The sequence below is a fragment of the Artemia franciscana genome, chromosome 1 (genome assembly GCF_032884065.1).
Source record: "Artemia franciscana chromosome 1, ASM3288406v1, whole genome shotgun sequence".
Lineage (NCBI taxonomy): Eukaryota > Metazoa > Arthropoda > Branchiopoda > Anostraca > Artemiidae > Artemia > Artemia franciscana.
The window spans coordinates 34,867,200-34,884,178 of NC_088863.1; the positions used below are offsets into that span (position 1 = coordinate 34,867,200).

The 16,979-nt window shown below is 34.5% G+C and overlaps 2 protein-coding genes across 2 annotated transcripts in view; one reads left to right on the plus strand and one right to left on the minus strand.

Moving 5' to 3' along the window:
• LOC136029021 (mitoferrin-1-like) overlaps positions 1 to 7,939 on the minus strand; it is a 29,509-nt gene extending 21,570 nt beyond the window's left edge. Inside the window, exon 1 of the mRNA XM_065707043.1 lies at positions 7,561 to 7,939. Within this exon, the coding sequence (XP_065563115.1) occupies positions 7,561 to 7,683 (123 nt within the window). The 5' untranslated portion in view covers positions 7,684 to 7,939. The remainder of the gene's footprint in view (positions 1 to 7,560) is intronic.
• A 24-nt stretch (positions 7,940 to 7,963) lies between these two features.
• Positions 7,964 to 16,979, plus strand: part of LOC136029008 (bromodomain-containing protein 8-like) — a 72,127-nt gene continuing 63,111 nt past the window's right edge. The window contains exons 1-2 of the mRNA XM_065707021.1: positions 7,964 to 8,122; positions 12,384 to 12,698. Of these exons, the coding sequence (XP_065563093.1) occupies positions 8,040 to 8,122; positions 12,384 to 12,698 (398 nt within the window). The 5' untranslated portion in view covers positions 7,964 to 8,039. The remainder of the gene's footprint in view (positions 8,123 to 12,383; positions 12,699 to 16,979) is intronic.

Consider the following 16,979-nt stretch of genomic DNA (forward strand, 5'->3'; position numbering starts at 1 on the left):
ATCAAGGCCAATCTCTAAGAATCAAGACCAATCCGAAGAAATCAAAAAGTCATTGTGTAGAAATCTAGAGCACCTTCATAGAAATCACAACTATTACTTAGAAATCCAGATTAACTTCCAAAAACCAAGAGACCAACATGTAGAAATCCAGAACAATTCTTAGAAATCAAAAGAAACACATAGAAATCCAGACCAAACTGTAAAAATCATAACCGGTGCATAGAAATCTAGACCAAACCGTAAACACCAAGAGCAAACTCCATAAATCAAGGTTGACCTCTAAAATGAAGATCAATCCAAAGAAATCCAGGGCAACATCTACAAATCATGATCAATACAAACAAAATCATAACCTGACCCTAGAATTCCAGACGGTTTCTTTTCCTAGAAACGCCATATCTACCACATAAAGAATCTCGTCCTTCAGTCAACTCATCTATAAAGCTTTTCTATGCAGAAAATGTTGATATGAGTGCAAAACATTTTTAGCCCTTCAAAGAGCTCTTGGGTAATTTTTTTTTCCAATAGTCAAGGTTAGATTCACTCAAGTCTTTACCGCCTTTTCAGTCTCTTTTGGCAGAAGGAGCGAAACTTCATCAGGTATCTTCTCAGACAGCCATTGAGCCAAATATCGAACTTTATCTTTGGGGTTATGAATTGAATGCGGGTATTCTCACAAGTGAAGTCTCCCAAGTTTGATAACGGAATTTGTTTATCACATTCCGCTATTAAGAGCTGATCAGTTGGGGTGTTTCCCATAACATAAACAGCTAGCACACCAAAAACTGCACATTTCTCGAATTTCCTATTGTACTTTTATTTCATAGCCATTTTCATTGTATGTAAAATTTTGGATGGTTTTGGAGGAAAATAATTTTTTACTTGGACTGAAAATCTACATATTTTTGGTCAACATTTTATTTTTATTAAAATAAAATAGAGGACGGAGTTAATAAATTATTAATTAATTAAAAATTAAAACATAAACAAAAATAATTAGAATAATTCAATTAAAAATTATCAATAATAATTATATTCGTTAAATTTGCAAATAATTAAAATGAATTATTAATTATTTAGTAAAATGAAAATTAATTTTGTCAATAAATGAGTTTTTTATTTTTTAACTTAGCTTATTAGATTGAGTTAAATTTTGAGGGAGCATTGGCAAAAGTGCAGGGGGTTGAGAATACTTTAAATCGCACTTGGGGATAAGGCAGAGGTAAATTGAAAGTTTTTTTTTTTTACGAAAATGACATCTGAAAAGATATTTCATTCTTAAATACTTTACTTTAATCCATGACATGAATTTCACACACACAATCTTTCTGAATAGTGCCCTCTCCCCACCAGAAAAACACAAAGATATGTGCATAAACACTTACTATGCATAAGGAGTATCTCAGGAACAGCTAAGGGTATTAAGTTGAAGCTTCGGGGTTTTCGGGAATGTTGGAAAGTTTTTGGGGAATGTTGAACTAAACAAATAGACACTAAGTGCATCCAGGCTTTCAAAAAGACACATCCAAAAAATCTCGGAACCTGTTAAAGTTGTTCGGTTGAAACTTTACGGACTACTGTTATTACTACTACAGCTGCTGCTACTACTGCTGAGACTACTTGTGATGGTAACTACAACTCCAGCTGTTTCCAACAACTTATGACTACCACAACAGCTACTTGCAACTACTAGTGAGCTTTATCAGCTATATCTAAAGAACTTGAGTACATCCAGGTGCATCTGTACAATATTCCATGAACACTAATATTCAGCATTTTACTCACAATTACTTAGATATGCAAGGATTTGCAGTAATTATGTTGATTTTGAAAATAGATGTAAAATTTTAAGCCAAAAATTGATTTTAAGAGGTTTTTCTGCAAATAAATTAACTTGGCAATTTAAAAAATTTAGTTTTCATTATAACGAACTTTTAAATAAATACCAAAAGAATTATCTTGAAATACTTAGCGAAATCTTTGGTTGATTTTGATTTTCTTTGTTACTGAGTTTGGCGTGTCCCTAATATTTGACAGTGGATTTTGGAGGATTTTGCACATATCTTGTTTTCGAATGATCTTATTTTGTATTCATTTCCTTGATTTTTATCTAGATCACATTTTCATCAATAGAGACAATTTGATATAGTGAATTTTTTTTTTAATAATTGTTTAGTATTTATATAGATTGTGAATTCGAAATATAAATATATAAGGGACAGAACCAAGGTATGATAAGTTTATTTTGGTCTTACTTGGTTGTTTTACATTTGTTTTTTCATAGGCATATACTTTGGGGAGAGAAGGAGGATACCTAGCATGGGGATACCAGAGCGAATTTATGGTAGGCATGCGACTTGCCTGGGTAGGGAATTTAAAGTGCCGAAACCATAAAGGCAAGTGTGTATACTTCTGATGAGCCCTTCTGTTGGGTTGTTGATTTATTTGTCTTTTTCATTTTTTTTTATATTTGGTAAATGACGACTTATATTTACTTACGACACGACTACCTGTCCATGGATTATTCTTCATGGTTGATTGTGTATGACTATGCTGTTTGACCTATGTGATTGTATGGATGACTAGGGTTAAGGCCTCATTCAAGTACTGATCTATAATAATTACTAACGTAGGAAAACAGTCTTCCTTTTCTCCTTCTGTCTTTTTTTTTGTATGTTGCATTGGTGATTTCTTTTTTCATTTTATATATATATATATATATATATATATATATATATATATATATATATATATATATATATATTGTAGAGTTGACTTCTGCAAAGGTTTTAGGCATGAATTACCCTTCACTTCAAAGGCCATCTTAATAATTTTCTTACTGACTGAAATTACAGACCCCTTGACATCCATAATTGACAGTTCCCCCCATGCAAATGTCACATCGTTCAGACTTTCTAAATATTAATCATCCAACAATGCCTGACATGTAATTTAATAAACTTAAACTTTTAAATTTTAACATACAATGGTATTTTTACATACAGAGAGAAATTTCCAAGGGGAAATTTTCAATAGGGAGGGGGGTCTGACAGAATTTCCAGGGGAGAATTTACTGAGGAGGTGGGTATTTTCCAGAGAAAATTTTCTGCGTTGGGAATTTCCAGAGGGTGACTTTCCCATAGAAGATTTTTCTGCATGGGGAGCTTTCTGGGGGAGAATTTAGCACAAGAAATTTTCTGACAGGGATTTAGTGGAAGGAGAGTTTTCCGAGGGGATCTTTCCTTAAATTTCTATTTGTTTTGAGATCACTATAATGGGCAATGGCTAAGCTAGTATCTGTTTTAGGTTGGGAAGATACTAATACAAGAATTCTAATTGCTTGTTCAAAACTAAAAAGTGCAATGTATCAGTCAAAGCAGTATACATCACAGTAGAACCAACTCATAGAGATAATAGTAACTCAGACAAATTTTGCTTATAGCTACAGGAATAAATAGACAGCCCTAAGTAGAAATATGGTATTTTCAATTGAGAATTTTAATGGCCAGATTTGTAGAAATAGGAATAGGTGGTATCCTAAGACAGATTGGTTGATAATCTTACTTAAGGCACAGTATTTCTATAGGTTTGTAGACATAAAACTGGAACTCTTTTCCTAGTAATGGAAAAAATCTTGTGTTTCAACTTACCCAAAGAGGAGGACTGATTGCTAATAGAATCATATTATCTATTGCAAAAAAAGTAGGCTTTTACAAAAAGGGAAGCATTACAGGTCAGAATAAGAACTGGAGTTGGAGCAATTATGTTTAAAATTTCAGAAGTTGGAGTTAGTATAACTTATGAAAAACTCCAAAGCCTTCTTTCAAACAGATTTAGTATATTAGAAAACTCTACTGTAGAGGTTTCAAGCCCCTATCAACAAAATGTGGAATTTTTTATATTTTTTGCAAAAAGTAAGATCAAGGAATGCAGATTTATTTATTTTTCATTTTGTTTTCTCAGGGGGGGATTGTGCTGAACCAGTGGTCCTAGAAAATTGGAAGAGGATCATCCAAATTGGAATTAAAAGTTCAAGTGCCCTTTTAAAGAGACTGAAGAATTTACTTCACGAAAAGGGCATTGTCTGCCATTTTGTGGCACAAAACTACAATGTTGCCCTAAAGAGGACCAAACTGCTATTAGTTGAATATTCTGAGACAGTCAATTGATTTGAAAGGATCAAAAAACTATTTATTGAGTTTCCTAGCTGCAGAGGATATAATACTGCACAATTGCAGAAGGTATATGGTTAGTATGAACATTTATCTTAATGCCTAACTAAAGTTGATTATTTATTAAACCATGCTTTATGAAACATAACTATACACAAGTTATTATGAAGATGGTTGTAATTTCTATTCCTTTTTGGTTCCCAAAAATATTTTTTCTATGCGTTTTATTTCCAATATTAAGGGGGGGGGGGTATAGTGCATCTATAACATTTCTTTTTCCCATGCAGCATAAACTATTACATTGACGTGGCCAACAGCTAGTGTTGTAAATGGTGAAATTGGGTATTTCACCTTAATTTTACAGACCCCTGTGCCAGTAGCCTGCATTACATTTTGCCTAGACATGGACATGATTTGGAAAATGCACAGAAATAAAATAAAAAAAAATTCAACTGAAAGCAAAGAGGAACATCAAAGCTTAAAACAAAAAGAAGTTATTCTACATACAAGGGCAACTACTGCTTCTCAATTCCCTGCTCTTTCCTCTAGACTTTGAGTTTTTTCAACATTTCCTTAAGAATGACTGCTGAACCAGTAGAGCCAGTCAAATGGAATAAAAAGCTTTTTAGAGCACTGAAAAACTTTAGCATAAGGAGCAAGGGATTGAGGACAGGGAGCTATAGTATTTGAACTGTAAATAATTTTTTTCTGTGAGCTGACATGAATTGATCATACACCTCATTGATAACAGAAGTGTCAGTGCTGACAGGAAACCAACTGTTATCTAAAATACTATTCCAAACTAAACAGTGTATCAACCACCCTATTCCATAATATATCTGATAATAACAAATGAGTAATACCACCTAATTCCCTAATTGATACAGTTTTTAAATAAATTAGTTGTGAAAAAAAATAATTAAGTTTCTTAATTACTGATTTTTCATCAAATGCTGTGAATAATAAAACAAGTTACTAATTTACTTTTTTTTAAAGTGGAATTGAAACCTGCTGTTAATGAGATATAAGGGTAAAATTATAGATATGGAGCTTTTTGCTATTTTGTAAACTAGTTGAGATATGTAAACAAACCTTCCCCTCTTCCTCCCCTAAAGAGCACTGACTTTTTCATGAACTTGGAGAAACTTCATTTTCTAAACTTCAAGAAAAAATTCCAGAAATAGATCTGCAACACACACAAAACCTAAGGAAGGTTTAGCTATAACTTATAACTTTATTAAATCCTGATTTATAGAGCTTTAAAAATTTTTAACTCAGAAAAAATCCCAATATGGATTAAAATCCTACTCTAATCATTAGAACTGTGATTCCAAAGTCCAAGAAAAATTAACCCAAACCAAATAGATAGAGAAATGTTTTTCTCAAAAGGTAAAACATTTATGCACCTGTCTTTTATAAAATTTCTTATGCCTAAAGGTGTCATTCTTGTTTGCAAACTATTCTAAAAGAAATATTATAAAAAAAACTTGGTAGAACCATTTGATATCTCAATAAACATTCTTCTAATATATAATGGTTGCTACCACAATATTGCAGCCTATTCTATGCCTCCAATTGTGCCTGACCCTAAAAAATATATTTATCCATTGTTTTTCAGTGATTAAATTGTAATATAGTATCTCAATGTTAAGAAATATATCTTGGTTAAAAGCACCACATCCTCACAAAAGAATCAGAAAAGTTGTAGAATTTTTGTTGTTGTAGTGTTTCCTATATATTTTTTTGTAGAGCCTATGGCTATTCTGGCCCTAGCAATTGGTAGTGGTGAGGTATGTGGTCATGGCAGTGACCATTATATTTTGAAAGACTGTTGGTTGGGGAATTGAATGATACATTTCTTTTACTATGACAGGATTTCTATTTCCTTTCAAAGGGCCTGTACATAGCATGACTAGCCATAGACAAGAGTTTGAAACTACCAGGTCCAAGATTCCTAAGCTGCCAGTAGCAGAATTCAACAGAATTACAAAATCTGCTGGTACTATAGCAACACAAGCTGTGTTTAAACAGCCTTTCTTTGAGCAAAAAGTATTTTTATATGTGAAAATGGTATTTTCAGACAAAAACTGCCAACAAATTTCAAAACTGCAAAGAAGCATTGCTACTTAGCTACCCAACTTTTTCCATGATGGGAAAGCAGCTTCTCAGGGCATAATTAAGGCTTCTAAATCATTCCTGAACATTTTGTTTTCCTAATAACTTTTTAAGATAACAAAAGCCTTCCCTCACCATTTGGAATATTTATGAAATGTGAATTAAAAATACTGAAAATCAAAAGATTCAGCCAAAAATTCAATATACCCTAGGGCTGCAGGCTTACTGAGGAAAAAACGTCAAATTTTTTTCATTTCTCCTCCAACAGCCATGAAACTGATCAATATGTAAGTAAATCTATTTTTGTTCAACAGTTACTAGAGGTAAAATAAAAAAGTTGTGAAGTTTCTTTTTGCTCTTCTGAAAATTTACAGTTATGGAGATTCATCCTTTTGATACCTTAGTGATGGTATGTACTGAATTCTCTGTAACTCTTTTCTTCAAATTGATTTAAGAGTTTGTCAAAATAATGAAAAATGCATTACATAGACTATATATAATTCAGGGTAGGGTAAAATTTTCCAAATATAACTGACTTACCAATAAAGTGAATATACCACTTGATGTCTTTTTTTATGTTCTTTATAAATATAATAATTTCTTCTACTGCAAATTCAAATTTAAGCTCTTCAAAATGATGAATTTTCAATTGAAGTATGAGTTATTGCCCAGTTTTGGCAAAATAATGCTATGTTTTCTAAGTGCTCTTTTCTTGGTTGTTTTTGACAAAATAATATTACATTTTCTCAATGCCAAAATTATTTGTAATAAGGTTAGTTTAAGTTAGGTCAAAAAGTGCACAAATTTGAACTTGCAGCAGAAGCAATTATTATATTCATAAAGAACATGAAAAAAGGCATCAAGTGGTATATTCACTTTATTGGTAAGTCTGTTATACAAACTGCAAAAAATTAACCCAGGGTAGTCTATATATTTGCACATTAGAGAAGACAGGATGATTTAAGTTCATTTCTGTTACAAATGAAGGTTATATAGGCTATTGATTCAGCATAAAATTCTGTTTCTAAGGATAGACTAGATTATGTCTATTTCTAAGCTCTCTCATTAGTGAGTTAATACCTTAGGATTGAAAACAACACTTCCTAAGCCTAGAATTATAGCCTAGGCTATGTACATACCTAACCTATTTTGTTGCCTAGCCCTGGGTCAAGCCAAGAAATATCATCTAAGGTACATAAACTAGGTTATTTCAGCAGATTATAATATTGCCTAGGAACCATTCTATAGAATATGAAAATTTCAGGTAGGCTACCTTAACCGAGTCAACTGGGTACATGACGCAATGTTCAAGAACCCCAGCAATGGCACCAGCTGTCATATGTGTTAATGGTCCTGATGTAGGAGGGAGACTTTCATAATCGTCTGGATCCGCCATGCTATAGCACCCAGTACACCTGCTAAATGAAGACTAGGCTATTTACTAAACGTTACTGGTCATATTTGAAATTTTAGCCTGTTTTTTTCAGCTGTTGTGAATTTCCACGTGGAAAGCATTTTTCTTTTCGTTATGTAAATAAATATAATCCTGAAATAAAATAATAGTTTAGAATTGCCATAAATGAGATAGATAACAAGATAATAGATATTTAAACATTTTATAAACTATACTGTACAATAAGCGAAATCTGGACACAGATTACGTGTAATTTTAGTATTTCAGTAACTCGAGAGAAGTTAAAAAGTGCGAGAAATTTGAATTGAAGTAAATGCTAATTTGTGAAGGCAGATTAAATGATGAATGGATTGGCAGATACTTGGAGCACTAAAGAAAAATTAGCTCTTTTTTCAGCTATATCGTCTGTTGGCAAAGATTGGTAGGTTTTTCTATTGCCATGCTATCAAAGGCCCATTAGTCTCAGATTGTCTCTACTGCTCAAATTGTTATTAGCCTAGATCAGGTTTAGCAATTTTCAGTTTATGTCTACTCGCAATGAAATTGAAGCTATTTTCCAGCCATTTCTGTAAAAGATTGAGGGTTAAGTTCTTTTTTAAGGGCTTCTTGCTATATTGGAAACTAACTGGCTTTGGTCAACTTAACTTTCAGGAATAAATTCAGGACCTAAAAAATGTTGTAGGAAGGTATTTTGGTAAAATTCTAGTTAATTGACTTCTTGCTATCTCAGAAAGGGTTTAGGTTAGGAAAATGAAACTTTCAGGGATGACTCTACAGACTAAAGTATGTCCCGGGAAGGTATTTTGAAGCAACTACCTCCACTCCTTCCCCCTCTAGAGGGCCCTGACTTTTGATGACCTTTAAAAATGTGTGTGTTATAAAAGTGAAACCTTGCAAAATAGATCTTCTGCTTAATTGAAGTACAACAAAATTGTTTTCAGCTTCATAACTTTGCACAATTCCATTTCATAAGGTTTTAAAGATATGCAAATACATTCCCTAAATTTTGAAAAAAAAAACTGTGATATGGCTCAAAATTCTACTCAAATAACAGTAATTGCATTTTCAGAATTAAAGGCAGAGAAAAAGCAACTAGTAACTGAAAATTAAGGTAAAATGTTGTTCTGTCAAAATTTCAATAGGTATAGACCTGTCATGTAGGCAAATTTCAAGGCCCTCTAGAGGGAGAAGGATTGGAGGTGGGTACTTTAAAATACCTTCCTGGGATATACTTTAGCCTGTAGACCCATCCCTGAAAGTTTCATTTTCCTGACCTAAACCCTTTCTGAGATAGCAAGAAGTCAATTAACTAGAATTTTACCAGTATTTTGAATCAACTATCTCTAATCTTCTCTCATGTTTAGGTATAGCAGTGCAAAGTTAGGTATACAGCTTTTATGAGGGAAATGTCTTTATATAACATTAATGTAGCCTTGTAGATAGGCTACTAGGCCTATTACTGCAAAAACCACTGTTTAGGAAACTGCATTTTCTTCTGCTTTTTGAGAAAGTGTATATGAGTATTCAAATCACTATAGGGGATCAGCAGGGAGGGGCATGGTCCCCCTGGATAAAGTAGGGTAACTACAAAGAAACCAAAGGAAAAAGAGCAGAATAAAGTAAAACCATGGATAAAATATGTGTATTCCCATTGTTAGCTGCCTGCCAATGGATTTTGACCCTTAATAAGGAAAATTTAATTTCTAATTTAGGACTAAGTGACCCCTTTCCATTTTCCACAAACAGTTTTTCTATATGGTTCAGTTAGAGTTTTTCTATAATATTCAGTTCAGTTAGAGATAGTAAAAGTATAAGAGCCTAAGTATTGATAACATTCAATCAAAGAATCAGCTTTTTATGGTGATCCTAAATGTATAATTGTTTATTAGTAACTAGTGCAGTTTTTAATTGGCTACAAAAAGATGTTTGTATAATTATTTAATAATAATTATAAAGTTTGTATTAAAATATGCTGAAACTTTTGCTTGCATTGCAAGAGTACCCATGAGCTGGTATATGAAGCCACTATAGGGAGGTAAGATGTTGATAGGATTTGGTTGGGGTTGCTGGTAATAATAAGGTCTAGTTGTGAGGGCTCCTGCAAGTGTCTGAAATGAGCTGGCTGGTTAACAATCTGGGTTAAAAAATGGTCAGCAATGGTATATATTGTGCCAGGAATTCCAGTCCTGGTGTGGCTAGTTATTTGGTTTGGAATAGGGGGGATTGATGCAACCCCGTAATCTCAGCAAGAGTTGACTAAGCTCTAAACAGGCACCTGGAGAAATCTGGGAAAAAAACAGGGAGAGTTAGATGATTTACCCCTAACTACACAATGATTAGATTATTTGATTAGACAATTGATTAGATGTGCTTAGCCAAAGGCATCAGATCAGGAGATCAGTATCTCTGCCATGAAGACCATTGTTCAGCATGAGAAAACATTTAAAGTGTTTGTTTTTTTAGAGGAAGGACTGTTCAGTAGGGGAAACCTTAAGCCATCTGTTCAACCAACCTCCAGCATATTATAATCTCCAAAAAGGAACATAGCCATGTACTTCTTACAATTTGATTTAGAAATCATTTCTGATACTGCAAGGTATGAAACATACTGATCAGGGGCAGAAGGACTACATTATAAAACACCCAACATAAATGAATCAAGACCAAACTTATTACTGATACACATATTCTCAACCAAACTGCTGCCAGAATGAATAGTAAATAAACTTTCAGTTTCAGTTTTAAGCAATTGCTTGCAGTAAATTGCAACTCTTCTTGAACTAGGTGAGTCATTCAGGTTATCCAAGCCATGAAATAGAGTTTTTAGGGCAGGCTTCACAAATACAAACAATATCAGGGCTCAGTTCATAGCATACATGCTTCAATTCAGGGAGTTTTGGGACAATCACATCATAGTTTGTATAAATCACCTTTAACACATTATTTAATTTAGCTGTGCCCTTAGTTGTCTTTCCATTCTGACTCTTTTTAACATAGCTCTGTTCTTTTGCACTAATTCTGTATACTTTTCCTTTATTTACACTATGTGCAGGAATGAAACAGGGGTTTAAAGCTACATTCTATTGACTGGAGCAATGGCTCTAGGCCTGTTTTTTTTGCTGCTTTACAACCAACCATTTATAATTCCTGGATTTTGCTAACCAACAACAGCTCTTTTCTTGATTTCTTCTTTTAGCTCTTTTCTGTGTAGTTGGTCTTCTTTTGAGGTGTCTGCATAGAAATGGATGTCTCCTTTTTTTTTACTGGACAGTGCTAGAAAGTCAATTTTCATTTTAAATGAACTAACTTATAGCAGTAATGAAATTGGCTGATTAGATAAGCTGCCAGCATTGGTGTTAGTGCTTGGCAGACTTTGCAAATGGGTTAGTATACCAACATCAATTTGGAACTAATTCTAAGAAAAAAATCCTGTAAGAAATTAAAGTTGTTGGTTTTGGGGTGGGACACAATATGCAACTTTGTTCAGTAGTTTTTTTCTATCTGTCATCCTCTTCCTGCACTGTAATTTGAACTTCATTTTGCAGCTTTTCAACAGTGGCTAGATTTTCTATCTCCCCATCATTGGCAACTGACATTTTAGATGAGATGGTGTTTTCAAAGCTCTGCACATTAACTTTAATACTTTTGTGAGATGTAACTATATCGTCTTGAAATGCACTATTTATACCTTTCATTTTGTTACAATGCTCATTTAGTGCTGCCTTCAGCAGCTGGGTAGAATCTCTTTATTTACACATGGGACATACCAAGGTGCTACCAAGTTAGTCATTAGTTTTTACACAGGTACCATGTTCAGGCTGGTCACATTCATCACATTGTACAGCCCAACAACTGTTGTCCAGTAAACACCCAGCACCAGTACATTCATCTATGCCTTTTTCAGGAGTTGTTGGTTTCTGGTATTTGTTACTTTGTGGAGGAGGTATCACACTAGTAATGCTATACTGGCCTTTATTTGCCATCCAGTGATTACCAGAATCAAATACTTTTAACTTCATTAAATAATTAAGTCTTGTGTGTAGGGAGAGGGAGAAGGGGTCCCATTGCAATAGGACCCATATTCAATTCAGACTTTTGTTGCAGCTTATGTTATATTGAAAGAAACACACTGGTCCAGAAGGTTGCTCCTGGTAACCATCTTGTGAATGAAGTACACAGACTTTTAAGACTATTGTTGCTGTTTATGTTATGATGAATGAAGAACACTACTTGAAACACAAATGGGTTTTAATAATTTCTACAGAATAAAAGTTGTAATAGTTAATCATTTGGAATGGCAACTTGATTTGTCTTTTTTCTCCCTAGTTACAGGGTTTAAAGTTGCATTGGTGTTTTGGCTTCTAAATCTGTCAGATTGTTACATGTTTAATGTAGTCTCTGGTTACAACATGTTATAGTACTGTTTGAAATATATGCATATGGTTTTAGTTTATTGTAAACATTTTGTTGTAAAACGTAATCTGATATATATTGATCAAATTTCGTTGAGAATCTTGGAATGACTTAAGGAATTTGATCAATATCACTAGTTTAATCTTAAAGTTGACTTGATGGTGTAATAATGAACATTCTAATTTTTCTTGTTATTTCTAATTATCATTTTTTTTTCTTGTACAAAGAATGGACAGCTTTTATAGAATTTAGATTTTTTTTTATTACAGGGAGTCTGTTGGAAAGGTTTTAAAGCCTCACTTTGATGGTAACCAGCCTTCAGATTGGTCTACTCCAGAGAATTGTGCCATCCAGTATGAAGAAATCGTCAGTTCATTGATTACACCAAGAAAAACATTTCGAATTTCATCAGTTGATGTTGATCAGACTATAATAAAGCGCCTTCGGCAAGAGAGGATCAGTGAGCTTAACAGCACAGCTGAAAGATCTAAGAATGCTTACTTAAAATTAAAGGGACAGATTGAAGCTATTCAAGATGGTCTACAAAACCATAGACTTCAGGAAATCTGGAATGAAATTTTAAGGTTGGTTCAGTGGTAGTAATCTAAAAGAAACAGAACTTTCAATTATGTTTAAGTAAGATTAAATAAAAAAAAAATATAGAATACCACAGAAATAAAGAGTGAACTAGAAACATAATTAAAATCATTTTAGCTTGTAAAAGATATCCAACTTAAAACATAGCCAAATTAGCATAAATGATGAAATGAGACCTAAAGTGAATGGAAATTAAAATGAACTTTTATATTGAACTTAAAACAAACACAGATCACCATATTTAAGTGTTTTATCACCTCCCCCTCAAAACTTGTAAACTGAGATTTGGATTTCACTGAAAAGTAAAAATATTGCTAGCAACAAAAGTTTTGCTTAGTTAATCGATTTTTCACTAATTTAAATGGAATATATGCTAGTTGCACCATATCACTAAACACGTGCTTGGGACTACACCATGTATAGTTTGTCATTGAAAAATAATGTATCTATTCACATTTCTTAATTTATGGAGACTGCTTAAAAGAGTGGGCAGCAAATGCCAATTTCAAGACTGTTTAATTTGTTCCTAAGTTCTACTTTTCAGGGGTTTTATTTTTGTGCTAGTTGGCCTAATACAAGTGATAGGTGATTTATTGGGGACATGTGAGGCCCATGCCTCAGACAACTTTGGGAGGAAAAAGTACATGCAAGGGTGCTGAGATGGAAGATGCAAATTTAATAAGGCTAATAGTTCAATAAAATGTAAGTTTAATAAGGCTAAGATGCAAGTTTAAAATATTAAACTCTTACCGAATGTAAAAATCTCACTTATTTACTCAGAATACAAGGAGTGCAATTAAAATAAGAAAGTTTCTCCAACAAAGAATTATATGAGAGTGAGTTAATTTTCCTGTTCCCACATTGTATTAGGCCTGCTATTGAGTATATTTGTCACCGTTTTTGCTAGTTCCCCAAAGACAAATATTTCTCCTCTCCAGTAAATCCAAAATCAAGCTATCAACAACCTCTGATAGTTATGTTATCAATTCCTATCAGTCAATATGGGAATATATCAATGTTGTGTCTATGCTGTCGCTTTACGGGTATCTATCCTACCTTCCCTAGAAGGAACTGTTGAAGCTCATATCTGGCAAAGATATGCCAATAAGGTATTCATGTCATAGTGCTGCTCGTCAGGACAACCCACTTCTGGGGAATCACCGCCAGGAGCTTTTGAAAGAGAGTTTCGTTCAACATGCAGTTGTAGGCAGTGCAATAGCCCTGCCTAAGTAAAGAGCAATGTGGGCACAATGCGTTATTTATTTATTTCATATTTGTTGATTTTATGGTTTTAGACCAGGGCACTTCGTATCAAAGGAGTTGTCGTAGAAACTTCGAAAAGGGTTCATTCGATTGGAAAAGTGCCCTTTAGCTGTTGAAAGTGACTGAAGGGCCATTAACGCCCCTCCCAGGTTTCCACCATTTCCTCAAACACATTCAATCAAAATTTTAAAGTAGCCATCTTTTGCAGCGTAGTTAAAGATCTGGAAATTGTGTCTTTGAGGATTACACCCCCCCCCACAACCCTCAGGGGAAGGGCTGTAAGTTATGCCTCGGGATATATAATGTTTATATAGAAAGGTGATCGTGTAAACTTTAGCTCATTGGATTGGTAGTCAGAAGCTCTAGTGCCCTTTTCAAGATTCAGAGTGAGCGGGGGTTGATACACCTCCCCCCACACCTTGTATTTTCTCGAAATGCAACTTATAGAAATTTTGAGATGGTCATTTGTTGTTGCAGAAACTTCAAAAAGGCTCATTCGATTGGAAATTAAAGGGGCTAGTACCCCTTTTAATAGTCAAAAGTGATTGGATGGGGACTCACACGCCCACCATTTCCCAAAACACATCCAATTAAAATTTTGAGATAGCTATTTTGTTCAGTGCAGTTAAAAGGTCCAGAAATTATGTCTTTGAGGATGACAACCTCCCCGCTGCTCTCGAGGCAAGGGGCACTGGGGATTGGTAATCAGAAGTTTCATTACCTTTTTTAAGATTCAAAGTGATCGGAGGGCAGATATCCCCCCTCCAAACCTCGTATTTTTCCTAAATGCATCTAACAGAAATTTTGAGATGGTCACTTGTTGGCATTGAAACTTCAAGACTTATTCAATTGGAAATTGAAAGGGTCTTTTTTAATAGTCAAAAGTGGTTGAAGGGCAACAAGCTCTCTCCCTCCCCTCGCCCGTCAATCCCAAAAACACATCTAATATAAGATAGCCATTTTGTTTGGCATGGTTGAAAGGTCAGGAAATTATATTTTTGACAATGACCTCCTCCCAGAGCCCTCAGTGTAAGGGTTATAAATTATTTCCCGATGGCAAATAAGGTTTTAATGGAAACAATGGTCGTATAAACTCTGGAGTGGATCATTTGATTAGAAATCAGATGTTCTAGCTCCCTTTCAATAGTCAAAGTGATCGGGGGCAGACCCCTCTACGTTTTATTTGCTGCAAATGCATCCGATACAAATTTTGAGATAATTATCTGTTCAATAATAGTACAAAGATCATGTAATAAGGCCTTTAGGATGGACAGAATCCCACAGAGCCTGGGGGTAAGGGTTGTAAGTTGTGCCCCAAGGGCATATAGGGTTTTTATGGAATGTGAAATTTGTAAACTTCGGATCAGATGGAGCTCATTTAATTGGAAGTCGGAAGTTTTTCAGAGAATGCTTAAAGGGGAAGATCATCTCAATAAAAGGCAGTATGCGCATATTACTGCCAATACTACTGTTACTGTTACATTTACTTCTATTACTACTATTCCTATTGCAACTACTTGTAGGGCTAAGAGCACTGAGATGAAAATTTCAAGAAGTATATGAACATACAGTATATCAAAAGGACATATCAGCAATGTCATAGCAATGATTATTTGTGTTGAGTTGAAACTTTCAGGACTTGATGAGAGGGATGTCCTACTGACCAAAAGGCAATAGGTTAATACTACTGCTGCTAGTAGTACTACCTCTATTCAATACTATTGCTAGTAATATCAATACTACTACTGTGACTATTATTACAATGTGTCTAAGGGCACGAAGGTGAAATTTTGAGGGGGGAAGATGAACTTTTTCAGAACACACCTTCTGTATGCAGGTTGTCAAAAGGGTGTGACAGCGATATCTTAGGAACAGTTTAGCTTGTGCAGTTGAAACTAACAGGGCTTGTTTATGAGGGATGTTGACCTAACCAAAAAAAAATATTTGCATCCTAGTGCTACTGCTTCTACTCTTATTACTGCTACTGTTGCTATTATTACTACTTCTATTACTACTACTGCCACTAAAGCTTAGGCACCTACAATTGATTCTACAGCCACTACTACTGCTATTATAACTAAGGACATTAAGGCGAAAAAGTTGGGGTGTGTAGAAAGTATATGGAACTAAATTGAAACACACTATGCCTATGCAGGTTGTCACGCGAATGCTTCAGAAATGCTTAAGGAGTAGTTGATGACATGTATTAAGCTAGAACTTTCTGTGTGTGCTGATGGGGATGTTGAAGAAACCAAAGATACTATGCGCATACTGCTACTAATGCTGCTACAACTATCGCTAGTGCGCAAGCTAAAGGTATTAAGGTGAAGCTTTTAAGTAATATTTTGGTGGGTGTTGAATTAAATCAAAACAAACTATGAGCATGTGGACTTTCAAAAAGGTGACGAAGCAATATCCGAGGAACAACTTATATTATTAATTTAGACCTTTAAGGGTAAGTTGTGGGGGATTTCGAACTAGCCAGAAGGCACTACTGCCGCTACGGTTAATGTAACTAATGTTGCTAAAGGTATTAAGATGAATCCTTTAGGAAATAATATGAAAAAAACTTCGTTTTCTTAAAGAGTTAAAGAGGCTGCGTCCCAAAGTCGAACCTTAAAACGTACAGGAATTAGAAGAGGCAGTTGGGGGGCTGCCGCCCCCCAAACCCCCAGCTTTTAAAGACTCTTTTGTACAGTTTTTTTCTGTGGGGGGACTTCATTGTCACTAATTACTAGTTTCGGCGCAATGGTTCTCCTGTCCTCTTGTGTTTAACATTTTTCGAAGTTATTCCATTATTCATTCATTTCAATTTTTTGTTAATTAAAAGAGGGCCTTTCCGAAGCCAAGAGCGGGGGGTTAGCAAAAAAACAAAAAACCTGTACAAAAGAGTCTTTAAAAGCTGGGGGTTCGGGGGGCGGCAGCCCCCCAACTGCCTCTTCTAATTCCTGTACGTTTTAAGGTTCGACTTTGGGACGCAGCCTCTTTAACTCTTTAAGAAAACG